General features: G+C 41.6%; 6 protein-coding genes and 2 long non-coding RNA genes across 9 annotated transcripts; 3 read left to right on the top strand and 5 right to left on the bottom strand.

Moving 5' to 3' along the window:
• Positions 1–552: 552 nt before the first annotated feature.
• LOC124349201 lies at positions 553–1,115 on the bottom strand. The gene is made up of 2 exons (XR_006920219.1): positions 1,020–1,115; positions 553–952 (listed from the first exon to the last, which is right to left on the bottom strand). It is a non-coding gene; the product is annotated as an uncharacterized LOC124349201 (long non-coding RNA).
• Positions 1,116–2,037: 922 nt separating this feature from the next.
• LOC124349210 lies at positions 2,038–3,231 on the bottom strand. The gene is made up of 3 exons (XR_006920231.1): positions 3,081–3,231; positions 2,740–2,980; positions 2,038–2,674 (listed from the first exon to the last, which is right to left on the bottom strand). It is a non-coding gene; the product is annotated as an uncharacterized LOC124349210 (long non-coding RNA).
• A 1,556-nt stretch (positions 3,232–4,787) lies between these two features.
• Positions 4,788–6,931, bottom strand: LOC124348912. Its single transcript, XM_046799311.1, has 2 exons — positions 5,969–6,931; positions 4,788–5,910 (listed from the first exon to the last, which is right to left on the bottom strand). Exons 1-2 carry the CDS (start codon positions 6,859–6,861, stop codon positions 4,896–4,898), a joined length of 1,908 nt encoding a protein of 635 aa, XP_046655267.1. The 5' UTR covers positions 6,862–6,931; the 3' UTR covers positions 4,788–4,895.
• Positions 6,932–7,422: 491 nt separating this feature from the next.
• Positions 7,423–9,452, bottom strand: LOC124348937. The gene is made up of 3 exons (XM_046799349.1): positions 9,269–9,452; positions 8,320–9,180; positions 7,423–8,253 (listed from the first exon to the last, which is right to left on the bottom strand). The coding sequence occupies exons 1-3, from the start codon at positions 9,352–9,354 to the stop codon at positions 7,479–7,481; spliced, it is 1,722 nt and encodes a 573-aa protein (XP_046655305.1). The 5' UTR covers positions 9,355–9,452; the 3' UTR covers positions 7,423–7,478.
• Positions 9,453–10,607: 1,155 nt separating this feature from the next.
• Positions 10,608–11,555, top strand: LOC124349100 (leukocyte receptor cluster member 9-like). Its single transcript, XM_046799612.1, has 2 exons — positions 10,608–10,690; positions 10,798–11,555. The coding sequence occupies exon 2, from the start codon at positions 10,823–10,825 to the stop codon at positions 11,360–11,362; it is 540 nt and encodes a 179-aa protein (XP_046655568.1). The 5' UTR covers positions 10,608–10,690; positions 10,798–10,822; the 3' UTR covers positions 11,363–11,555.
• Positions 11,556–11,926: 371 nt separating this feature from the next.
• On the top strand, positions 11,927–19,105 carry LOC124348952 (Na(+)/H(+) exchange regulatory cofactor NHE-RF2-like). Its single transcript, XM_046799371.1, has 8 exons — positions 11,927–12,415; positions 13,351–13,638; positions 13,744–13,842; positions 13,921–14,295; positions 14,449–14,548; positions 14,635–14,750; positions 14,833–15,045; positions 18,456–19,105. Exons 1-8 carry the CDS (start codon positions 12,191–12,193, stop codon positions 18,672–18,674), a joined length of 1,635 nt encoding a protein of 544 aa, XP_046655327.1. The 5' UTR covers positions 11,927–12,190; the 3' UTR covers positions 18,675–19,105.
• A 55-nt stretch (positions 19,106–19,160) lies between these two features.
• LOC124349039 (lipid droplet-associated hydrolase-like) lies at positions 19,161–21,727 on the bottom strand. Its single transcript, XM_046799532.1, has 6 exons — positions 21,495–21,727; positions 21,292–21,429; positions 20,890–21,216; positions 20,627–20,822; positions 20,316–20,546; positions 19,161–19,525 (listed from the first exon to the last, which is right to left on the bottom strand). The coding sequence occupies exons 1-5, from the start codon at positions 21,604–21,606 to the stop codon at positions 20,363–20,365; spliced, it is 957 nt and encodes a 318-aa protein (XP_046655488.1). The 5' UTR covers positions 21,607–21,727; the 3' UTR covers positions 19,161–19,525; positions 20,316–20,362.
• Positions 21,728–21,774: 47 nt separating this feature from the next.
• LOC124348902 (carnitine O-palmitoyltransferase 2, mitochondrial-like) lies at positions 21,775–25,049 on the top strand. 2 transcript variants are annotated; one of them, XR_006920087.1, is made up of 12 exons: positions 21,775–21,948; positions 22,044–22,240; positions 22,296–22,497; positions 22,576–22,717; positions 22,781–22,937; positions 23,014–23,281; positions 23,371–23,582; positions 23,680–23,849; positions 23,918–24,146; positions 24,214–24,406; positions 24,493–24,691; positions 24,765–25,049. XR_006920087.1 is itself a non-coding variant. In XM_046799297.1 (11 exons), the coding sequence occupies exons 1-11, from the start codon at positions 21,848–21,850 to the stop codon at positions 24,623–24,625; spliced, it is 2,004 nt and encodes a 667-aa protein (XP_046655253.1). In that variant the 5' UTR covers positions 21,775–21,847; the 3' UTR covers positions 24,626–24,709. The 2 variants fall into 2 exon arrangements, 1 of the variants encoding a protein (XP_046655253.1); XM_046799297.1 differs by lacking the exon at positions 24,765–25,049 and having other exon boundaries at positions 24,493–24,709.
• The last annotated feature ends 55 nt before the right edge of the window (positions 25,050–25,104 follow it).

Here is a 25,104-nt window from a genome sequence, read left to right as displayed (position 1 = left end):
CTCTTCTAGCTACAATTTGGAAGGTTGATGCAGGGAGGAGTGGGAAATCCGAATCGGGAATGGGAATCCAGTTGTTATTTGAATTTTTATCAGATTTTTATGTTGGTATTTTCTTTTTGTTTGTACTTTGTGCTTATAATAAAATATGATCACTTAAAAACCAAACTCAAATTTAATCGTATATTCGTTAATGTTCTGTGTTTCAAGGCATTAAATGAACAGACAATTCAATTAGTCACTAGTAATAATAAGAGTAATAAACATAACGGCGTGAAAGGCAAGGGTTTTTTGAGTTTTTCCCCCTCTTTTTCTAAGTCTTCGAGATTTCCGGTGGGTTTCTTCCGGGTTTTCCGAAATTTCCTTTTGCAAATTTCCCAGATTTTCGAAAACTTTTTTAATTTTCGGGTTTCCATTGGCTTTTCCGGACTTTTTTGGTCAAGTTAACCACCAAAAAAAGAGTCCGGAACTGTGATATGATTGGGGAGAATAAATATAATCGAGCAGCATTTTCCGGCATTTTCATCATTTTCGAAGCTCGGCGTAAATGACTGAATCGCGCTTTTTGTTAAGACCGGTCGTAGAATTAATTTCAGCAGCTGCATTTTCTGAGTTTGAATTTTTCTGGACGTTGAAATCCAATTCGATGTAGCTGATGGGTTCGTTATGTAACAAATTTGGAATCACATTTTCGTACGTCACACTCTCAGACTGATTCGTAGAATTAATTTCAGCAGTTCCATTTTCTGCTGGGTTTGAATTTTCCTGGACGTTGAATTCCAATTCGATGTAGTTGGGTTCGTTTAGTAACAAATTTGGAGTCACGTTTTGATACGTCACAATATCAATTGCAGATTGATATTCGCGTCTTCCCATCGACATATCTGTGTAATAGAATGCATCGTCCACTACGTCGGGGTTTTCACTTCTTCTTAAAAATTTCGCGATTTTGGCCCTGGAAAAAAAATACTATTTTCTCTTATATAGACTTGATGTATTTAAACCGATTTAAACAGATGTACCTTTGACAGAATAGTATGACGAAAACTGCGAGTGTACAAACAACTCCAGTAGCACCTAAGGAAATCCACAGGATCTTGTTGTCAAAGCTGCTTTGCTGCATTGCTGAAGACGTAGTTTGGGTTGTTGTAGTGTCAGCAGCTTTTTAAATATACATTAATTAGAATGAAAAAGATAGACACATAGTAAATATTACATTGTCATCGAATTACGTATGTTTGTTTATCAAATGAGATACTGTACTCGTTCCAATTATTTTACTTACGACATTGTGGATGATCTGTTGTGTTATCGTTAGGCCATCCGTTATGTTTACACCAACCCACATGCCGTACTAGATAATATTTTACCCACATACATTCTCGTTCGAGATTAACAAATAAGGTGTGTTGTGTGAGAAATCTTCTAAAATTGCTGTCATTTTCTGTAAGACCGTATCTTCCAGCAAACAGATTTGTAATATCCAAAAGCTTTGGGTTGGAAGGACAACCGTGATAATCTAATAAAGTGAATTTTAAATAAAACACAGATTTTGGAATAGTAAACTAGAACATTTTGACAAAAAAAAATACTTGCAGCAATTTAAGCAGTTCATTCCACGTTGCGTATAATGATGGGAGACACCGCAATTCCCACTCACATTAGTACTGAACGGACCGATACAAATGGACGAAAGAATTTGAAATTTTTTATTGTGGTGATTAAGCTGGAAATAAACCGAGAGATGCTCATCCTTCTGGAAGCTCGTCGATCCTGGCATTATCGGGAACATTTATTCACGGAGGACATTTACAACAATATCTTCAAAATCGTGAACCCACCTATAATGATCTGTAATACGAACGTCAGAAAAACAATAAGATCTGCGGCAGAAGTCTCAACAGAAAAACTGAATCGTACAACACGTCTCATCATGCTAGTGAGCTAAAGGTTCCAACGAGACAGAAAGTTAGAAAATAAATATATACTCGACCAAGAGTACTTTACGTTCAAGTTAGACAAATTGCGAGCGAACTCGGTTACATATCAAAATTGGTTTGTCGCGATACCCGACTCTCCATCAGTTAGTAAACCCGCCCCTTCGTCCGATAAGAAATGAGTTCTTAGAGAATTTGAAAAGCGTTAACACTTTCCGGAAAAGGAAATTCGAGAAATTCTGTGGTAAATTCTTGAGATTTAGAGTTTAGGCTATAAGATTTGTTCCGTCACGTTTGATGTGTATTATCAAATGTTTTCCGTTCGATATTTTATTTGAATTAATTGAATATACTGATCTTTGCATTTCTGGTCACAAGAAGAAGAGTCGGGAAATGTAATGGGATTAAAGAGCATTAATATAATCGGCGAGCAGCATTTTCATCACTTTCTTAGCTCGGCGTATATGACTGAATCGACGTAGCCTTTTATATCGCGCTTTTGGTTAAGGGTCGTAGAATTAATTTCAGCAGCTGCATTTTCTGGGTTTGAATTTTTCTGGACGTTGAATTCCAATTCGATGTAGTTGAGTTCGTTTAGTAACAAATTTGGAGTCACGTTTTCGTACGTCTCACTCTCAGATTGATTATCGCGTCTTCCCATGGATACATCTGTGTAATAGAATGCATCGTCCACTACGTCGGGGTTTTCACTTTTTCTTAAAAACTTCGCGATTTTTGCCCTGGAAGAAACAGACTATTTCCTCCAATTCTAAAACTCGATTTGATGTCTTGTAACAGATAGTACCTTTGACAGAATATAATGAAGAAAACTGTGAGTGTAAAAACAGTTGCAGTCGCACCCAAGGAAATCCACAGGATCTGGTTGTCTAAGCTACTTTCATTTGGCATTTGTTCGCCGAACTCTGTTGCTGCTGAATTGTTCGTTTGTCGAGTTGTTTGCCCATATAGTGGTGTTGTAGTTGTCAAAGTGATAGGATTTGTCGTCGTAGTCTTAGTCGTTGTTTTGGTTGTTATTGTGTCTGCAGCTTTTTTGGATATGCGTTAGATGGAATATGGACAGAAAAATATAAATATTACATTGCCATTGAATTACAGTATGTTTGTTCAACAAATGAGATACTGTACGTGTTGCTGGCTTTTGTTCAACGAAATCTGTAGCTGAGTTGATCTTTTGCCAATATCTTGTCGATGTCGAAGTGACTGAAGGAAACGGCGCACGTGGAATATTCGGAAAAGAATTTATCGGTGATTTGGTAGAAGACGTAGTCGTCCTAGTGATAGGATTTGTCGTCGTAGCCTTTGTCGTCGGTGTTATAGTGTCAGCAGCTTTATTTATACATGCATTAATTGGAATGAAACAGAAGAATTGAAATATTACACTGCCATCGGATTATGTTTTTCAACAAATGAGATACTACTGCCGTATAGACCTACGTCAAATATTATACTTACGACATCGTGGTATTTCATCGTTCAGCCATCTGTAATATTCGCAGAATTGCACATACCAATCAAGATACGCTTTTAAGGATGTGCATTTCACTTCTAGATTAACAAATAAGGTGTGATTTGTCTGATATCTTTTCAAATCCCTGACATCTTCTATGCTGGGACGGTATTCCCCAGCCAACAGATTTGTAATATCCACATAATTTATGGCGTTATGGCAACCTTGCGGATCTATTAAAGTAAATTTTAAAACACAAATGTTGCAATTTTCACAATATAACGAAAACATTTGTTATACGACAAAATAATAACTTGCAGCATTTAAAGCAGTCCATTCTATCCCAACGATGATATACACGGCAAATGCTATTCGCATTACTACTGAACGGGCCAATACAAATAGACGAATCAAATGAGCGATTTTTAATCCGTTGATTAAAATGGAAGTATACAGAGAGATTCCCTTCCGTCTGTTGGGAGCTCGAACCTAGCGTTACACCGAAATATTTATCCATTATTGATAACATTTATTGAATATTCCTACAACTAGTCTACTATCTTTAAAAAAACATGTAAACCCACCTAAAATGAACTGTAATACGATTGCCAGAAGAAAAACAAATTCTGCTGCAGAGGTCTTAATAACAGAATTACTGAATCGTGGAACATTCCTCTTCATGCTAGTTAGGTGTAGCTAATAATTTCCAATGGGATTCAATCAGGAAAGAAATATAAGAAATATATAATTACAGTAGTCAGGAAACAAAATATACTTAGCAAGTGAATTTTGCGTTTAAGTTAGACACGTTACGGAGCTCAAGTCGGTTACATTTCAAAATTAGTTTATCACGACCCGACTCCCCTGTATTAGCAAATAACCACTCGAAACCGCCCCTCCGTCCGATAAGGATTTAGTAAAATAAGTGTCACACGCCGGAAAAGGAAATTCTGTGGTAAATGCTCTCAATTTTAATTCTACTGACACTTTGTCTTATCTTTTAGGATAGAATAGGATTTGTTCCACGTCACGTTTGAAGTACGCACATAAAATGTTTTTCCCTCGATATTTTATTTGAATTAATTATTGCCTTATTGGTGGATTTTCGCGAGTTCCAGAAATTACAATTTGATTGACAGTTGATTACGTCAATAACGATTGTTAAACATTTCATTTTTCAACCTTACTTCGGTGCTCTGTCTCGCCAAGAGTGGCACCACACCACCATTCGACTTGCAACACAACGAACTCAGCCGTCTAGCAATTAAAAAAATTTAACGACATTTATTCCATGTTAAAATATTGATCGAAGTCATTTGCTATTTTTAGTAGTTAAATTTATTGTCAAGAAAAATGTCGTGCTACACGCAAAGGGTGATCTGAAGGAAGTAGTTGAATTTATACAATCATACCAGCCTTTCGAAATTCTCCGCCGAATAAAATCTTATCCGAGTTCAAAAATGCTACGAAAATTTTAAGAAACATTTTCCAAATTAAAAAGGGGTAAGAAGGAAGGTGGTAACTTCATCGGTATCAATAGCAACGCTATTATTGAATTGGCAAATTTTCTTCAAGGTTTCCACTTCGTACATTTCCGCCAACGCAGTCAGCTGTCTAATATGTACGCTTGAATCCAACGAGCCCATACTGAGAAATGCCAAAAAGTTCTTCACGACCTCAATATCCATTTCAAAGGTGACAGCAGGTTTGTCGGAGACGTCGACCCTGCTTGGTAGGGCATCGAGTTTACATGTGACATCCGGAGAAATGCAATTGGCTAGCTGGCAAATTTTGACGAGTGCATTCACTTCGTACATTTCGGCCAGTTCAAGTAGTTGCTTGTTGGTGGCGGACATCTCTAAACATCCGGTATACAAAAATTTTAAAAAATGTTTCACAACGTCAACATCCATACTCTCTTCAATGGCAACCGACGATTTGACGTGATCGATGCTGTCCAGCAACACACTCAATACGGGACTACGAGCGGAAAGTACAACTCGGTGGGCTTCCAGCTTAATGGATCCGATAAATATTTCAACATCCGTCAGCTGTTGGTCTAAAGCGGCCTGCCACAGCTGGGTCGTCCACGACGTGTCCATCATGTCGTAGTGATAATTTTCAATGGTGCTGGTCATCTCGATGCGGAAATGAACATTACAAGTGTAAAACGTTTCGGTCGCTTGAGCCACGAAGAGAAACAGTTCGACGTTATCGGCCCTCATGGGTTTCATTTTCATCCACGTCCGGCCGTAATCGGTGGAACAAAAAGCGCCCGTGGCTTTCAAACCAAAGTTGCGATGATTGACGCAAATCAAATGAATCCACGGATTCTCGATTCGTTTGCTGAACAGGATTTTCCCAGTCAAGTGGGGCGCAAATAATTTTTCGTTTTGATAGTCGATGATGACATTGGGTGTCAATGCGGTTGAATCGAGCGCAGTTTCCCAGCGGCACTGAAAGACGGACGTTGCGTCATCATGGAAAATTTCCGTCTCCTTATCCGGCCTGTTATCAGTAAGAAATTCTCATCATTTTATAGAAATAACCAAATCTTTTTGTATACCTTATGTGGACAGGATCGAAGAAATGTGTTTCCTCATGCATTGTTGTGGCTTCCGGATTGAGACTAGACATGCAGCTCATCATCTGCTGGACATCGATATTGGTCAAGGCCGTCCGGCACAAGTCGATCAGAGTCTTGAGCTCGTAACGTTCAGCCAATTTGAGCAGCTCTTCATTAGCCAACGACGACAATACCGGCTCTCCCGTGTACAGGAAGTGCAGGAATTGCTCGACACTTTCCGGTTCCACGTCGTCGATTCGGATGATCTGCAGGGGACCCTCGTCGTCCTTCCGTCCCGGCTTCTCTTTGGTGAATTCGGCCGCAAAGACGGGACTGCGAGCGGCCAGAATGGCCTGGTGGGCTGAAAATCGCTGGTCTTTGACGGCGAATTCGACATCGACGTGATGTTGGCTGTCGGAAGAGGCACTCCACAATTGCTCCTTGGCCAGGCGGTCGGACAAGTGGTAAGAATGAGCCGGAACGCTTCCATCGATGCAAATCGAGAAGTAGAATGTGCATTTGCCAGCGGGCATTTCGGTGAGGTCGATGGTGAACAACTGCAAACTTTCACCGGCGTCTTTGGTCCTCTTGATTTCTCCTTCTTTCATTCTCTGGGTGGATTCGAGATCTTGTTTGCTGTACGTCACCTCTCGCACTCTCAATCCGAGTTTGTTGAGATTGGCCACCAAGAAGATCAAGATGGGATTCTTGGACGTCGTCGTGTTCTTCAAGCACAAACGGAAGACTTTCTCACCGTGAAAGAGAATCACTTTGGATAAAACGGTGGTGGTTTTCTCGACGTGTTCCAACATCCATTCGTAATTCAACGTCAGTTGGGACCCCAGAATCTCGACGGCCATGATATTGTTGACTGTGCTGCTACAAAACGGCATGTAAATGAAATGAATAGGCAAATTACCTTGGATCGACTTGATTGAACAATTTCGGACAGTCCAAGTGAGGCGTACGTGGTTAACTATAGAAATGCTATTCACTTATTCAGACCTTGACGCTTTTGGCTTTAGCGTCTTGTCGACGTCGACTATCTTCTGGAAGCTTTATAGTCCCCAGAGATTGTCAGAGGAATATGCTGTTAATAGAAAAATCTCTTGAATTTTAAAATCCTGGGAATCAGATAGTAGATTTCATAAATGCAAACAGCCCAATTGAGAATTTGCTGTGGAAATTATTCGTGCAGTGGTGGGGTCATATTATATTTTAAACTACATAAAATAGTTTTGAAATATTGTATTAATGTAATCAAGGGAGTCGTAGAAATATGAGGGGATTCCCCTTGCGAAAATATTTCAATTATGTTTTCGTGATAAAAACCCGCACTACCGGTTTAATAATTTACCGTTGGTAAAAGTTGCTGGACCGGTAATAATTCATACATGTGCGCTCACGCACATTGACTGGAAAGAGGTCAAGAGAATTAATTAAAAAAATCTCTATAAGAATTCAAATGTATATTTTCCGATAGTAAAAGAAAGTTTCACGATATAAGCACTTAAAAGTTAGCCAGGAGGAAATTGGTCACTTCATCAACGTCCGGAGAGGAAACCATAGCCAGATTACAAATTTTGCTTAGCGTTTCAACTTCATGCATCTCGGCCAGTGCCAGATATTGCTTGTTGCTGAAATTGATCTTGGACGAGCCCGTGTACAGGAAATACAAAAAATGTTTGACTATACTGGAGTCGATATCCGCTTCGAAGGTGATGGTGGCTTTGCCGTTCTTGGTGACAATGTTACTCAACAGGTTACTCAGAACGGGGCTGCGGGCAGACAGGATAACCTGATGGGCTTCCATCAACTTTTTCTGGCCGACGTAGACATCCAGGTCGGTCAGCTTTCCGTCTTCGGCGGCCTTCCAGAGCTGAGTCAACCAGGAAACGTCCATCATCTCGTAGCGGTAGTCTCCGATGGTGCTAATCATCTTGACGTCGAAATGGATCGATTGCTCGGAGCAGTGATCAAAATCGACATCCGATTTGGCCACGAAGAAGAGCATTTCCGATTTCTCTAATTTGTGTTTGGCATTTTTCGGCTTCATTTTGATCCAGTTTTTAGAGTTGGTCGAGTAAATGACTTGGTTGACGAATTTGCGGTGGTTGACGCAAATGAAATGGATAATCTCGTCTTTGAGATGCAGAGAAAAGAGATTCTCATTTTGATAGTCGATTGCTAGGGGTTTTTCGGCCGCTTTGCGTCCTTCAAAGACCCAAATGCATCGATAGGTGGATTCGTGATGGCCGAAACTTAATTCCGTGTCTTTATCCGGTCTACAAATGAGAAAATCAGAGTTGTATAATAATATGCGCATAATTAGTAATTAGAAATGTGTTTACCGGACGATGAAAGGTGGTGATTCAGGATCAAGATCAAGATTGGAAACGAAACTGGCCATCTGCATGACGTCGACTTTCTTGAGAGCAATTTGACACAATTCCACCAGAGTGTTGAGCTCGTAGCGCTTGGCCAATTTGAGCAAATCTTCGTTAGCTAACGACGATTGAATGGCTTCTCCGGTGTAGAGGAAATAGAGGAATCGTTCAACAGCTGTAGGGTCCACGTCGTCAATGTGGATCTGTAGGGGACTGTCGTCAGTGGTTTTAAATTTATATTTCTTGGCTAATTCTTCAAATTCGGCTGCAAAGACGGGACTGCGAGCGGCCAGGATTGATTTGTGAGCTGAAAATTTCTTGTCAGCCTTGCAGACGAATTCGACGTCGGCGTAATGTAGACCTTTAGACGAGGCGTCCCATAAATCTCGTTTGGCAAGACGATCGGCCAGCTGGTAGGAATAGCAACCGGGGACGCTGCCTTCCAGCCAAATGGAGAAGACGAACGTGCAATTGCCGACGACCATTTCGGTCAGATCGAAGGTGAACAGCTGCAGACTTTCGCCGTCGACATTGTTGTGGGTCATCTTTTGGCGATTGTCGCTGTTTTGCTTGTCGAATCCGACTTCGCGGACTCTCATTCCGATTCGGTTGAGGTCGATGGCCATGAAAATCAACGTCGGCTTGTCGCGGTTTTTCAAACCGACGCGGAAGACTTTCTCGCCGCGGAAGCAAATCATCCTGGACGAGATTGTTTTGTGCTCTTTTTCCAAATCTTGAAGCTCCCAGCGGTAAGTGATCATCATCATGGATTCGCCCAGTATTCTGGCCGGTTTGATTTCTTTGTCACCAAGGATTTCGAAATCACTGCAATAAAAACCCCGGATAAGTGACATGTTATATCATCTGAATAGCGAACTAGTCGAATATGAAATGATAAAAATTTTGCACATACCTTCCTGGTATGGAGATATCCGAACTTAGGCTCGTCGAAACTTTGTTTCCGCCATGGTTCTCGTGAGATTCTTCGTCCGGATGCATGTTGAATGAAATGTGAGGGGGAGACGTGTTGTGATAATATGCGCGCGCTTGACAAGTGGTGGTAGCAATATGTCACATTTTTCCGGCTTGTTGGTCACTTTTATGAGCTCGTCAAATGGGTCAAGCAACTCGACGAGGGGAGCGTCACAAATACGTTGATGTACAGTGAGAAAATTTACTTTTACTTTATATTGGAGACGGTCTGACTGCACCTTTCTCTTGAGGATGTCTACCCATGAGATTTATCAAGAATTTTAACAACAATATTCATTTATTGTCTACAGGTGCTGTAATTAAAAAACAATCGACTTGGAGGATCGTCTTCTAGACGATTTCGCTTTGTTGGGACGAACTTATGTAATGATTTTAATTAGAACATCATACGTAACTGCAATTGCCTCCAAATTTCCTCCGAGGATTGTGATAATTAATTATTTGACTACTTGTAATTTTCGTAACTGTTTAATCCATTGTTGTCATCCCAAATCGCATAAAACCAGATGAATTACCAAGGTCTGACTAACTTATCTATATCTAGTAAATAATAATAAGCATGCCAATCAATATCTTATCCTTCAAAAGGTCCATGTTTGTCCAAAATGTCAGCCAGCGAATTATTTGCTTATCAACCAAACTGTCAGCGCATTTGAGATGTTATATAAAGCCGCTCAAAATATTTAGACGTTGTGTTACGTAAGCACTCTTCAACTGAATGAAACGCGCTGATGAGCCGTTATGTGTGTTATTTTTCAACAAAAAACTACCGCTGTTACATAGCATTATTCTTTTTTTATTGAATAACACTTGTTTTGTCCCAATACTAAAGCTTTTATAAGTCGACTACGAAATCTGACTCATTCCGCTTGACTAATCGCAGCGAATGCGTCAAGACACATCGAAAATTCCATCGAATCGAGACCTACTTACTATAATCCTTTTGAAATTACGCGTTTTATTTTAAAGCTAAAAATAACTGCGATCCACCGCAGCATTCTTCACATTTCCTATACTATTGGGAGCAGAAGAACCAAATTGCAAAGACATTTAAAATATCATTATTTTATTTTGGGCGGGATATTAAAAAATAATGTTACTTTATTTTTGGCGTTCTTTAACGGCATATAGCCCCACGGTCGCCCACGCCACACATGGCCCACGGTAGACATAGGATTGCGCCATCTGCTAATCGATAGCGCAATATTGCCCGGCGCTGCACGGCGCAAGAATGGCGCAATCGTAAATCCCCCGCTCAGTCCAAAGTCCAGACTGCACCGACAGCCGAATTGTTGGTGGTGGTGCCACTTCACAACCGACCGAGTAACAAGAACGTTGTCAGGTAGGACACTATAGGCGGCTGTTGTTGTTGTACCGGCCGTGCCAAGTGTTCATCGTACGTAATTCTATTACAGCAAATTGTCGTTTGATTGTTATTCTCCTCGACAGCGTAACGCCCCGTTTCGAGAACAAAATGGATCCAACCAACAGGTGTCGTTCTAGTCAAAAAGGTAACCCAGTCATCATTTGTCCGTTTTTCCTGGAAGACCGCTGCAAATTTGGCGATCAGTGTCACAATCTTCATCCAATCAGACGAAAACTTTCCAAAAAGAATAAGCCGAAAATCAATCGAGAGGACGACGATCTCGTCGCCGCATGTCACCAAAGTCTCAACCGGAAGATGCGCACGGCTTCCGACGTCATCCATCGGATCCAATGGGATCCGGCTTTAAACGTTGCCGATTTCCGGGTGATTTACCTTGACCGATTCACCGGACTCGGTTGCACGACGATGGCCGAATTCCTGGAGCAGAATAGCGACGATCCCACCATTCCGCAGCATCGCATCCAGCAAATCTGCTACTGTCCATTCACCTCATCCGACAGCCGGTGCGGATGGGTCGTCTGGGAAAAGCAGAGCAGGACCGATTATGTTTTCGGCAGCGGAGGTGGCGCAACAATCAAACTACTCGATTTGATCCGGCACGCGAGCAAAACCAGTCAACCGGTGTAGTAGCACGAAACATGTTTAAAACACCTGTCACTACTCCTGACCGCTAGATGGCGTGGCGATTCATCTCCAGCCCCATTGGCGCTCATTATGGAAAAAAAGGAAATAAAATCGGGGGCGACGACGAGAGTAAAGAAATGTAAATTGCGCATAACGATGCTGCTGCTATATGACGGGAATACACACATTGCATCCAGTCGTTTGGTTTTTGTTTATTTTTTCATACGATTAACAGGTCGTTATAAAATGTTCAACAACTTATTGTCCATCGTGAAAAATGTTTAACTCAAGAAACAAGTTGAATGAATAAAAGGAGCAAATTGGTTTTTTTTTTCTAAAGGTAAAATAAATAAAAAAATAGAAGGTGGGCAGGTAAACACCAAAAAGGTCCGTTGATAATAAACGGTCTTGTGTGGTTTCCATTTTATTTTTATTTTTTGGGAGGTAGAGAGAGAGTCAAATGAGAAGAGAGTGAGAGAGAGAGAAAAAAAAAGAGGGGGAGAGAGAGAGAAAACTATCCATTCGTTTCCTGCCCGCTGATAGGAGAGAAAATAAGAAACGGGTTCGGTCGGCAGCCAGTTGCAGTCCAGACTCGTTGGAGGACAGTCGGGTTTTATTTCAGCTGTTGGTGGGATTTTGTTGTTTTGTTTCATTATTTCGTGAAAAAAAGTGAATTTCAATCGTTTAATTAATTGGGTTAGAATTTTGTTTTGGGGTCGACTTGCTAAAGAATTTTGTATAATCCTGTTGGATTGTGGGATTTTTGAATTTCGAGGGGGTTTCACATCATCCACCATTGCGCCGTATTCGCAAAATTTACAACAATCGACGATGGATGCGATTCCGCCAGACGCGCCAGCCCCTCGTCTCTGCCATGTAATCAAACGACCGGATTTCGAAGGATTTGGTTTTAACTTGTTCGCCGGTAAAGTGAAAACGGGTCAATTTATTGGCAAAGTGGACGCTGGATCGCCAGCTGAAGATGCTGGGCTCAAACCGGGCGACCGCATTATTGAAGTCAACGGCGTTCATATCGGCGTCGAAAACCACAAACAGGTAAAAATTTGGGAAAAAAAAGGAAAAAAGTTTGTAAAGACCATAATGTAATCAACGGTAATCATATAAAAACTCCTCCTCCATTTTTTGGCCATCAACAAAAGTAACTGAATCAAACGCGAATTTTTATTAAAAAAGGAAAATACCATCGGTGGAATTTTTGTCCTCGGTGGAATTTTTTTCCTAAGTTGCTGCAACGGGACATTATCGTTATTCCGAGATAAGTGTCGCTGGGTTGGGCTTTTGCGTCGAGATAATAGCATACACACGGTGTGTGTGTGTGTGTGTGTCTTAACTTGTTTGAAGGTGGGTTATTCACTCTCTGAGAGAGAACAAACTCGCGGCTCCCACCGTTTTCTTCTATCCCGGAGAAAAATGGGAAGATTCCAAAACTCCTTTTTTTTCGTTGTTTCATTTCTTGTTAACGACTCGTGCCATTCCAACACGACCCAAAAAAGTAGTTGTCGGAATGTTCACTTGTATAATTAGTATTTCACTGAGATAATCTAATAAAGAAGAAAGAAAAAAGTCCCATCGTATATGCCGAACGCAACTAGAACGAAACGAATTGACATTTTGGGCTGCTGCTTAGTTTAGTCAAGTTAAGGTACAGCCATATGTGTTGCGGTGTATATTATTGCTGTTTGGATATCATTAAATACTCCTGCTGCTGTTGGCCTGTTGGGTCTGCGTGCGGAAGTGCGGGGGGGGGGGGGGGACCCCTCGTATGTCCGTGTTCCACACCCCTTACAACAGCAGCAGCCGTTTTTCACATGTGTGCTAACCGGAAACGAATTCCCACCACCCCCAAACCGGGGTTGGGTTTCTCTCTCTCTCTCTGTGGGTGTACAGATGTGGATTGAATCAAAGAATCGGGAAAACCAGTTGATTGTTTCTAATCAATGTTTTTGGTCTTTTTTCTTTAAACAAAAAAGGTTGTCCAGCGGATCAAGTTACGTCCCGACGAGACGGAATTATTGGTTGTCGACGACGAGACGGATGAATATTACGCCAGTCGCGGATTGACCATAAAGAGCACCAACTCGAACGTTATCCGCAAAAGGAGTTCGCCAGCACCGGAGCCGGCCAGGAAAATATCAAGTTCCTCTTCGGAGAGCGAGTCCGAACAACAGAAACAAGCCGCCCGTCTACAACAACAACAACAACAACAAGCTTACGTGACAAACGGCCAGAGACGGGAATCCAGTTCGTCTGAGGGAGAGGTAAAAATATTTGATTGATGAATCGATTATTGAAGAAATAATTATCAATGCAGCCAACAACAAATGGGCGGAAAAATGATGTTGTTTGATACGCGTGTTAAACAGGATTGGAGCAACGCACCTGCGCCACGCTTATGCCACGTCATCAAGTGGAACGAGAATGATGGTTTCGGATTCCACCTGCTGGCCGATAAAAAGCGCAAGGTAACAAAACCCGGCACTTGTATTTGCGTGAAACGAAAGACGGACGCGCTGATTTGTTAACTGTGGTTATTAATCCAGGGCCAGTTTATCGGTAAAGTCGACGCTGGATCTGCGGCTGAAGCGGCCGGATTGAAACTGAGCGACAGGATCGTGGAAGTGAACGGACACAACGTGGTGGAGGAAACACACAAGCAAGTGGTTCAGCGGATCAAAGCCGTTGCCAACGAAACGAAATTGCTGGTCATCGATCCACAGGGGCAGCTGTATTACGCCGAGCGCAATATTACCATCACCTCATCCATGCCAAATGTCCAGAAGATGAGAACTCCAGCCACGCCACCTCAGCGAATAAATAATAGACCGGATCACTTGAAATTGGCCGTCACAACAGCAACAGCAATCACGGAAACCAACGGCTCATCCATGGCACCTCCTCCCAAATCATCCCTCAAGGTTTTTTACCGCAAATTATTTCAATTCTTTCCACTAAATAATAATTGACGTCCGCTTTCTCATTTTTTTGGGGTTTTTAACATTTTCTGCCAAAATCTTTTATTATTTCTAAATAAATGTATTCTTTTTTTTGGGGTTTTATTATTATTTTAGAGAGTTAGCTCGGCTCCGGCTCCTCGTTTGTGTCACATCATCAAATGGAGGCAGGATGCAGGCTACGGATTCCATTTGTTGGCTGATAAGAAACGTGTCGGTAAGTCTTTTCGCAGACTTTGTTGTTTTCATAACTATAACTGATTGATGACATCATTTCTGACTTCTATCATTTGAAAAAAAAAGGTCACTTTATCGGTAAAGTGGATCCGAACACGCCAGCCAGTGCAGGAGGACTGAAAGTTGGCGATCGTATCATCGAAGTTAACGGTCACAACGTGGTCAACGAGACCCACAAACAGGTAAAGTTTTAAAACTTGTTTTTTTTTTTTTTTTTTTTCTGATTGAACTTATTTGAATGGGACCAACTGGTATGTGCATTAGATTGTGGAGCGAATTAAATCCGTTTCCAACGAGACGAAATTGCTGGTGCTGGATCCCGAAGCGGACCTTTATTATCGCGAGCGTGACATCATGGTGAGCTCGTCGCAAAGCAACGTCGCCCTTATCAAAACGCCGGCCGCCCCACGGGCCACCAATGAATCGTCGGACGATGACGACGACTACGAGGTGAAACTTCGCTCCAAAGGATCTCGGGTATGTTTTGATACGCGGTCATTGGATCTCCTTTTATTATTTATTTATTTCGTTTTGAGTAATCGATACACCCACCACCGCAAATGATTACACCAGAAATCGTATTCTACACGTATGCGATTTATTCACGTTAGGGTTCTTAACCGTGCATATCATTTGCATGGCCAATCAGTTATTCCGACGTGTGCTGCGCTCGTTCACCTGTGCAGGTTTTTTTCGACAAACATTTCGTGTCCTTTCATGAATCCCAGGGACAATTTGGGTTTTTTGTTTTTTTTTTCTCCTGGAACTGGAAATTCTTATAAGATGAGGCGCTCGCTCATTTGCGATGCAAATGTGTTTTCAATGAGGAGAGAAAGCGGAGATAGAGAGAAATCTCGATGATACATCGCTATTCTCCAACATTTTTCCGTTGTATTTCAACTTGAAAAAAAAATTGTTTGCGGAGAAGAAGAAGTTGTCTGTGAAGCCATGTAAGGCCGATTGGGGCCGAATAATTGAAAATCCGTCATTGCGGCCGTTCCCGGGATTTAAGAGACCGGTTTGTCTTTTTTTTTTTAACCAAATTTGTGGGTTAGAATTTTGGTTTGACCTTAGGGGGGAATTTTGGTATAGACAAGGATTAGACCGGGATTGGATTCTAGGTACGGGATTTTGTAGTTATTTCTTTACAAGTCTGTTGCGTATCAAGCGAATGAAATGGAAACCTCGCAATAGCCAGCTCGACGAACCCAACTGAAACCAACACAGGTGTGTACACGGCGTCCCAACCCACAACAGTGAGTCAGTCGGGAAAATTTTGGAATCTGTTTACGTTGAGAAACGGGGAGGAAATAAAATGGTCGGCAGGCGCAGCAGTGGCCGAGCCCCAGCCACCACTTTCATTTGGTGATGGTCGTAATGGTTTTTCTTCAGTGAGTTTATATATAGTCCCCTCGGGTGGTTCTCATAGTTTTGTCCAGGTAAAAAAAAAAAAAGTAAACGCGCGGGAAAAGTTAACACCGTGCCTACCGAAAGATTCCACCTCGTCATTCACGTGTTGTATAGTAGAAACCGTTCGGACATTGTGGGTAAAGAAAACGATTTGTTCCGATGGATGGACAAATTTACTCTGGCGACAGTGATGGATGGCAACTTGTGAATCTTATTGGCTAACGACGTAATCATCTGTAACACGATATCAATGTGCGTAGGAGAAGCTTTTGGGCGTTGTTTTGAATAGTTAAATAATGTACGGTTGAATCGAAAAAATATGAATGACGTCATATGGCAGCTATGATAACCGAATGGAACCCCGAAGAAGGAGGTTTTTTTTTTTTCTTTCTTTTGTTGTAGTAAATGGAATTGTCGGCATGCAAAGAGCTGGAGGCAATGAAGCGGAATACTTTTACGTTTCTTCTCGAAAGAGCCGGAGTTTTCCCCTCTTCAAAGTTTTTCGATTTTTTGTTTGGCTGAATCGCCGCACAATTCAAAAAAAAAGAAAGAAAAAGGAAACCCAATGTGCACCTATAGGTCATAGATCGTCTTATTGTGGTTAAAAATGGGAAAATGGCCAAAATAGACAAGACATTATTCCGGCTGTGGATATTTTTTTTTGTTATCCGGCAGTTCCGGCCGACAACAACAAAAGGAGACACGTATTGGTGTATGTGCCGTGTGCCCATTTCGCGTGTCTGTGTCACCTTTGTCTATAAAGAACAGACAGAAAACGAGATAAAAGAGACTGAAAAAAGAAAGGGAACTCGAATATCTCCTCTTGTAGTAGTACCTGTGTGTGATGGTGATGGCCAAAAAAGAATCAAGGTCGCTTTAGAAAAAGGTATACGCCACTTAAGGTTCTTTCTTTCTTTTCCTCGACTCGAAAGCCCCCTCCAGGTGTATTGTTGTTGGGGAACTATCGTCGTCGTCGGTGCTCTCTCTACCATTTTCTTGTTTTCTCATCGTCCGAAAAACGGGCATCCTTATATGTCGTGGAAAATTTCTCCATAGAGTTTTTATTATTTTCCTCATCTTGTTTCAGTATACATTGTCGGTTCGACCTCTTCTTTTGTTTCGTTAAGGGGGGGGCGTTGCTGATTGGAACATGAGTAATTGAGCAGTTTATTAGCATAGAGGCGCTCATTTGTGCTCGGCGAAATCATTTTCAAAAATGTTTAATTCATTCAGAGAGAAATTTTGTTTTCCCATCAGAAATAACGCCAGAAGGGACTTGCATTTCTGTCTCTATCCAAATTCTTTTATTTTAGCTCGGCTACCTGTGTGACGACATAATCAGACAAGATTACAGAAATATGGCCCTTGTATTATATCTCCGCTGATTACAAGTGCGCACGCAGGCTAATAATCCTTGAACCCACTTCGACACACTAAACAAAAAACTGGAATAGTACAGACAGAGTTGGTGAGAGAAGAGCAAAAAGGAAGACAATAGGTCGATATTTCCAAAGGAGATGCAAAATAGATAATGTATACAACATGCAGCCAGTTGGGGGGGATAGTAGACGGGGCCAAGAATAAGATGGCTCCATTTCTCCACTCTGAACGCCGGAGAAAGGAGGACACGTATACCAAACAAAAACAAACAACACACACACACACTGTAGTATTATTATGGAAGTATAGAGAGATAAAATGTAAGCCAAGTCTCTTCATTTTTTTCCAAAAAGGGGGGAAACCGGTAATAGATTAAAAGAAAAGTTTTTCAGCTGCGCATATGTTCGGCGCCACATTCCACGTACGCCAGTCTCTTTTTTCTTCTTATTTTTGTTTCTTCCTGAGAAAACAATCGCCTATATCTTCTTTCCGTTATCAAAAAGACTCCTGTGAAGTGATGGTTAGTCATTTAAAGACAAACACAAATCCTCCCTTTCATCTTCTTTTCAATCCCCTTGTGTGTTTTAAACCTATCACGATAATGACACGTACGCGCATGTGTGAAAAAAAAAGAAGTAGTCCGGTGAGGATAGATAATCGGGTCGAACGAGATAGGAGTCCTCTGCTCTATCTCCATCTGTTCCTTTATTCATAAAAGCTTCAAGGAGATTTATATTTGAGTTTTGGAAGTGTGCTCGTCTGCCACACGTTTGTCCTTGCGCACAACACGTATGGACGCACGTCTCCTGTTTCATAAACTGGAGCTGGAAACAACAACAACAACATACCAAAAAGGGGAAAAAGAGGAACATATATGGTGATCCAGCTTTTACGTGGTTTGGATTGATAAACATGAATGAATGGCCGAGGCTTATTTTGCAGGGGAAAACTGTAAAAAGATTGATGATATGAAAAGTGCAGAATGTTGTTTGGAAAACTGCGTTTCAGAGATTCCATTTTTGAAATGGTTTTCACGATAAAAACATGGAATCTTTTTCTAATTAAGAAGTTACTTAACTTGTTTTCTATTTCCTCAGTCACCTCCATCGCGATCTTCCGTCTCCCCATTAACATCGCCAACTTCGCCCACTCGTCCGCTCTCAATGGCGACGATAGCAGCTGCCGCTAATTCCGGATTGAACTTGAACATGTCGGCTGCCCAACTTCGAGCCCGGCTGGCGGCCCAGAAGAAATACGATCCCAAACGGGAGGCTATGGACTTGCGTCGCAAGCACGAAATCATCCAGACCATGTGAATAATCAACCCACTACACACACACACACACACACAGCAGAGTACAATCAGAAAGGTAGAAGAATGGAGCAACCAATGGAGAGTAAAAAGGTGAAGAGAAATCATTTCTATTTGAATTATTCGATGGCTACAGCGTGTTAACACAATTGGTACTAACTTGACACTAATTATTTTTCACCTTATTTGTTTAGTTACTTTCTTTTTTCTTTTTTTGGTTTTTGTTTATTTCTTATTTCATTATTTTCCAAAATGATGACTGAGCTTGCGAGTGGTTGTGATGATCGTGTCATTTTTATAGTCACTTACGTATCGCATTGACATACGTAACCTCTAAAGAAATAATCCCCAAATTTTGGTTTTCAATTTTTTGACGGAAATGTTTGAACCCGTTTGACCCATTTAAGGGCCACCAAGAAAAGAAAAAAATATGGAAGAAATTAAGGAGAGAAAAAGAAATTTGTGCTATTAAACGTTCTTTTAAACCTTCTTAATGTTCGCCCGTAAACAATGACGAATGCTTTGTTTATTTCCCCATATCCAACTTTTTAACTACTTCCATCAAGTTTGAATTAGTGAATTTTTGGGTTGAGGTCGATTTGTTTTTCTTTCATTGGCTTTTTTGACGACTATTTTGTGCAAAGGACGTAAAAACATGATGGATCAACTATTTGAAAAGAAAGGTTTAATATAATATGTGTATAATATACCATTTCAAATATAATAGTATTTTGAAACGTGATTTCCAACCCTCAAAATATAATTTGAAAATTTTCTGAATTTCCGGTTGAGCCAAAAATAGGTGGGAAAAAAAAGGTAAATGTCCAGTGATTTGCATTGGCGTCGTTCGTCCACCTGCCATTAAAGAAAGTTGATCCAATTATCTCGAGCAAAGATAATTAAGGGGTTACCCAGGAAACGCAACTCGACAATTGTGAAAGAAGAAATTTCTGTGTGATAAAAAAAAAAGTGGTGACAAATTGGTCAGATGGCGATAAGCCAACAACAAAAAAAGATAACGAGCCAAGTTATATCGCGTGGTTCGTGGCGTCCACCAGGTGCGGAATCGTCATTCAAAAACCACAAAACTCTAACGGCAATGATCGGTACAGTACGAGAGAGAAAAAAAAGGAAAGACTTTTTCTCTTTCTCATTAATAAAAGAGTAAATAAAAAAGAAACAACAACATTTATCGGCCAACGCAGCTCGGCAGGAGCAATAAAACATCATTGCTGCGGTACGGTAAGTCATGTCGCCTTTGGAATGAAACACACCTCTTCTCTCTACTACCTACAACAACAACAGCAACAACCCAAACGGGCCGACTCATCCTGGCGCGCGCGCGAGCGTGGTCCCGCATCGATGAGATTCCGGTTTCAGCGTGAACAACACACACACATACAAAGCGGTTTGGAATTCAATGCGGTCTCATTCCCTTCTTTCTTTCTTTTTTCTTTTCCCCTTTGGCGTGTGTGTGTGTGTTCCCTTACAATGGAAGATGGAGGTGCGCCGGGGCGGATCATGACGCTTGTCAAATGACTCTTCGAACACACATACATACCTTATGGCAACTGGCAGCATCGATTACAAGTCAACGTCGAACACGTATTTCTTTCGCTACCCCATATCAAATCGTGAATCTCACCTGAGAGTTGAGACGCTGACGGGGCTGAGCCAGGATTATACAGATTGCTACGAAAGATCTTTGATCCATCCACTGACGATAGTGGCCATCTGTTGGCTGGATTGCAGGACGAATGCGTGCTCGAATCCGTGTGGGCAGACAATGGCCCTGGCTTCGGGGACTTGGCGTTGCAAATTTTGACAGTACTCCATAGGGCACCAGTGATCTTTGGTGCCGAAATAGAGGACTAGCCTGTAACGTCATTCCGACATCCATCAAAATGCACGTCAGTTTTTGAATGAACGGCAATTATAGGAATGTATACCAATCACCTGTCGCTGTGAAGACGAATATCGTCGGCGTTCAATTCACCCACCACTTTGAGCTCGTCGTGAGCCATGAACAAAGACCGTTCTAAGGCTTGTGGGTGTAGCAGCCTCATGGTCGTTCTCACGTTTACGTGAACTGCAGACGGCGCACTACCCGATGACGTGGAACTTTCGATGGCCAAATGACTTCCTTTCGAACCTGCATAACGTGGGAAATTCAGAGTACAAGGAGAAAACGACCCAAAACAAATAGGCATTTGTCTTACGCATGGCCCATTCGACGACCGGTGTTAACCAGGACTCAGGTAACCGATAGAGCAATGACGCAGCAAATACGACAACTTTTCTCAGCGGGCCTAAGATAGGCCACAACTTTCTTCCACTAGGAGTCTGGGCCATTCTCTCGAGAGTAGGAAATAATAAGTAGGCAGCGGCGTTGTGTTTACTCCGATATCTTTTTACAAGTTCTACACAAATTTTGGCGCCGATGGAATGTCCGATAAAGTGTAAATTGACACCAGCAGGAACGTAAGTTTCAACAAAGTCGATTTTGTGATTCACTTGTCCATCAAGAGTGAATAGCTCTGGTTTATCTAAATGAAATACATCAAGGGTTTATTGGATATTTGATGATGTGAAAAAAATGTGCTTAGAAAACAAAAGTTTACCATTTACACTTGGCATTGTTACATTGTTGGGAAAATCATGTCCTGCATGGCCTAGACCCCATATCACATATTCACCGAGTAATTCATCATATAGTGATCTCATGAAATGTTCATAGTAACCAATTAACCCTGGATTACCTATGAAAACCAAAAATACACTTTAAAATGCTGCACACACAAAAATAAGCCACATATTTATTTACCTGGAATTACAATAATCAAATGCTTTTTTTTAATGGGTTGCCCTACGATCCAACCACCCATGGAAATTACTCGGGTTGGTACGCTGTTAATGTCTACATATCCTTCTTCCATTTTATATCAGTAAAACTATTCAAGAATAAGTACCCAAAAACTCACAAATCACAAAATATAACTACTTTTCAAAACACCAGTTTCACAATATTGACATTTTCTATTTCGGACACTAGCAGACGAAAATTGCAGGTTGCTGATAAATTTGTTTCTTATATGTAAGATAGATGTCACTTTATTTGTTTTCTTCTTTTCATTTTGCTCCACAAATTATTAATCTGTGATTACTGTTAAAAGTAAAATGTTTAAATGCAAGAAATCATTCTTCGTTAATAATGTTACATTCTTTACGAGACGTAGCGTGATAAATGTTCTAACTTCTATTCAATGCAAAAACTACTCGTGAGTTAATGTTTCCCTGCTGCAGTGCATCTGCAATATCTCACATTCGATTCGATAAATTCTATTAAACTAAGCATTAATACATTTCGTTTTAGGTCTGATAATGAAAGATATTTACACAAGTCAAAAGTTCCAACAATGCACTTCCAACCTTCTCTACCCCGTCTCCCAATCCCAAGTCTCGAGGAAACCTGCCAGCGTTATCTGAATGCTCAATTACCTTTACTAGATCCTACACATTTTGAGGACACACAAAAGTTGGTTGCCAACTTCCAGTTAGAGGAGGGGAAAGGTAATAGTCACATCATTTCTTTCCTTCCCCTGAGTTTGACTACATTCTGTTTCAGAGCTGAACCAAAAACTAATTGCGCAAGATAAAGCCAACAAGCACACAAGTTACATTACTGGGTCATGGTTTGACATGTATTTGAGAGATCGTCAACCTATTGTTTTAAACTACAACCCGTTTATTTCATATGTTGATGATCCAAAGACAGCATACAATGATCAAGTTATCAGAGCTGCTAATTTCTTGATCTCAGCTATCAGGTGTTTTTTTTTACTTGTCCAATGGATTATTCAAAAGTTCAACATATCTAATAATTTGTTTGGCATATTGCTGTATAGGTTCAGGGAAACCATGAATGCTGGTCTACTTGAACCTGAAGTTTATCACATGAACCCAAAAAAGAGCGACACTGATACGTTCCGCAAAGTTGTTCGCATGCTGCCATCCTCGCTGTCGTGGTACGGCGCCTACTTTTACAAAGTGAGTTTGTTCAAATTGTTTAGTACCACACTGATTGATTTCATGGTCTCCTTTTCTATTTAGGCTTTTCCATTGGATATGTCTCAGTATTCCAGCTTGTTCAACTCAACTCGAATTCCAGAAATAGGCAAAGATCGCCTCGCTCGTTTCGAGAAAGCAAAACATGTTCTGGTAATGCGAGGCGGTCATTTCTACGTATTTGACGTTTTGGACAAAGATGGTATATCATGTTTCAACTAAATATGTTTTTAAAAGGGCATTGAAGCTAATTGATATCCCGGTGTTTTTCTGTGCAGGAAACCTGTTGGAACCACTAGATATCTACTCTTGTTTAAAGTGGATCCAGCAGGATCCGATTTCACCTTCCCGGGATCCGATTGGTTATTTAACGGCGGAAAATCGCGACACGTGGGCTAAAGCCCGTCGACTTCTGATGGAAAACAATAGCAGTCAGATGGAAGCTATCGACAGCGCTTTGTTCAACTTGGTATTGGACGACGTTGGTACCGACAACGATCCAGTCAAAATATCCAAACTGTTTCTCCACGGCAACGGGGCTAACCGGTACAAAAAGAAACTTTTAAAAAGCTTTGGCTGCAGTCGAGCGGCGATATCGTTTACATTACATAAACAAATCTGAAACTCGATTTTAGGTGGTTCGATAAATCTTTTTCTCTTATCGTTGCTCGGGACGGCAAGGCTGCAGTCAATTTCGAGCATTCATGGGGGGATGGAGTGGCTGTGATGAGATTTATAAACGAGTCGCACAAAGATTCGATCGAAAAACCTCGAGTACACCCCCACGAAGTCGCCGGGATGCTTCCACGTCGCGACGTCGATCCGTCACATCATGTCAGACGTCTTGGTAATATGCTGAAATATCTGCCAGCGTGACGAGACAAAATCAAATAACATCTCCATGGAGTCGTAGATTAAAACGTCCTTTTCGTTTCTTTATTCAGAATTTCAACTGAGTGATCAGCTCAAAACGGCAGTCAGTGACGCTCGGCAGCATTTCGATCAAATGACGGGCCCTCTGGCAGTCGACTTATTTATCTACGAGGGTTTTAGTAAACACTTTTGCAAAGAAAAGCAAGTCAGCCCAGACGCAATGATGCAGCTAGGCTTTCAGGTATCTCCCAGGGGATCGCCATAAACAGTCTATTTGGTGGCTGACAGGCTGTTGTGATTCTGAAATAGGTGGCCTATCAACTACAGAATGGCGGTACATGTGCCACCTACGAGTCATGCAGTACTGCCGCCTTCAAGCACGGACGGACGGAAACGATTCGACCGTGTACTTCACAGACTACTGCCTTCAGCCGTGCCATTACCTCATCTTCGGGCAAGCATAGTCTGCCGGAATTGCGTGTCATGATCGCCGATTGTTCCAAAGTTCACGGCCAGTTGACTAAAGAAGCAGCCATGGGTACATTAAATTTTATTCCCTTTTCAGTATATACATGCTTCTTTGATGTCTTTTGTATATCGTTTAGGTAAGGGGTTCGACCGTCATTTGTTTGCTCTTAAATATCTGGCCCAGCAACAGTCATTGCCCATCCCAGCTTTGTATCAAGATCCAGCGTATGCGGCCATCAATCATAACATTCTATCAACGTCAACCCTGGGAAGTCCGGCGGTCGAGCTGGGTGGATTCGCCCCGGTCGTCCACGATGGATATGGACTCGGGTATGGCTGTCCCATCTCCTCCCTTGCAACCGCTTTTCACTTTGTTGACGTTACCGGATACCTTTGTTTCTTACATGTCCATCCAGGTACTCGATCCAGGACAACCGACTGGGCGCTGTGGTGACCACTTACCCCCCACACCGATGCGGCTCGGATTTCGTTTCTTGTTTACAGTCTGCCTTCCGCCGGATCGAAGATGTCTTGCGACAGAAGATGTGATTCTGCAGCCATCCGCTGCTGTTTTTCGTGCTAAATCGTTTGGCTTTCAGCAATAACAATATAACAGTATTTGATTCCCTACTACTTCGATCTATACCCGTGTTTTAATCGCAATCATTTCCGCTGTGTTTATTATTAGGTGGCGAGAGAATGAGAAAGGTCAAAACTCTTCTTCTCTGTTGTACAGAACAAACACAATAGATGCGGTCGGGATTCGTAGGATGCAGTTGTAGTAGTACTGGGAGTAGAAGACTATTTGTATTGTGTGTCACAATGAACGGCCGGGTCACAATCTAGTCACACACACACACACAGAACAGTGCTCAGACGTGTAGAGTATATATAAGAGTTCTAGGGGGAGTCACTCCTGATGTTCTGGGTGTGTATGTGTGTGTGATCCCCTCATTACACGTCCCGTTCAGCCGGCGCGTTGCTGGGCAACAGCCAATCAGCCTTTCTTTTCAACCAAAAAGAAGAAA

This window comes from Daphnia pulicaria, chromosome 7, assembly GCF_021234035.1.
Source record: "Daphnia pulicaria isolate SC F1-1A chromosome 7, SC_F0-13Bv2, whole genome shotgun sequence".
Classification (NCBI taxonomy): Eukaryota; Metazoa; Arthropoda; class Branchiopoda; order Diplostraca; family Daphniidae; genus Daphnia; species Daphnia pulicaria.
The sequence above is the reverse complement of the archived record's forward strand: the minus strand, read 5'-3'. Positions and strand labels throughout refer to the sequence as shown.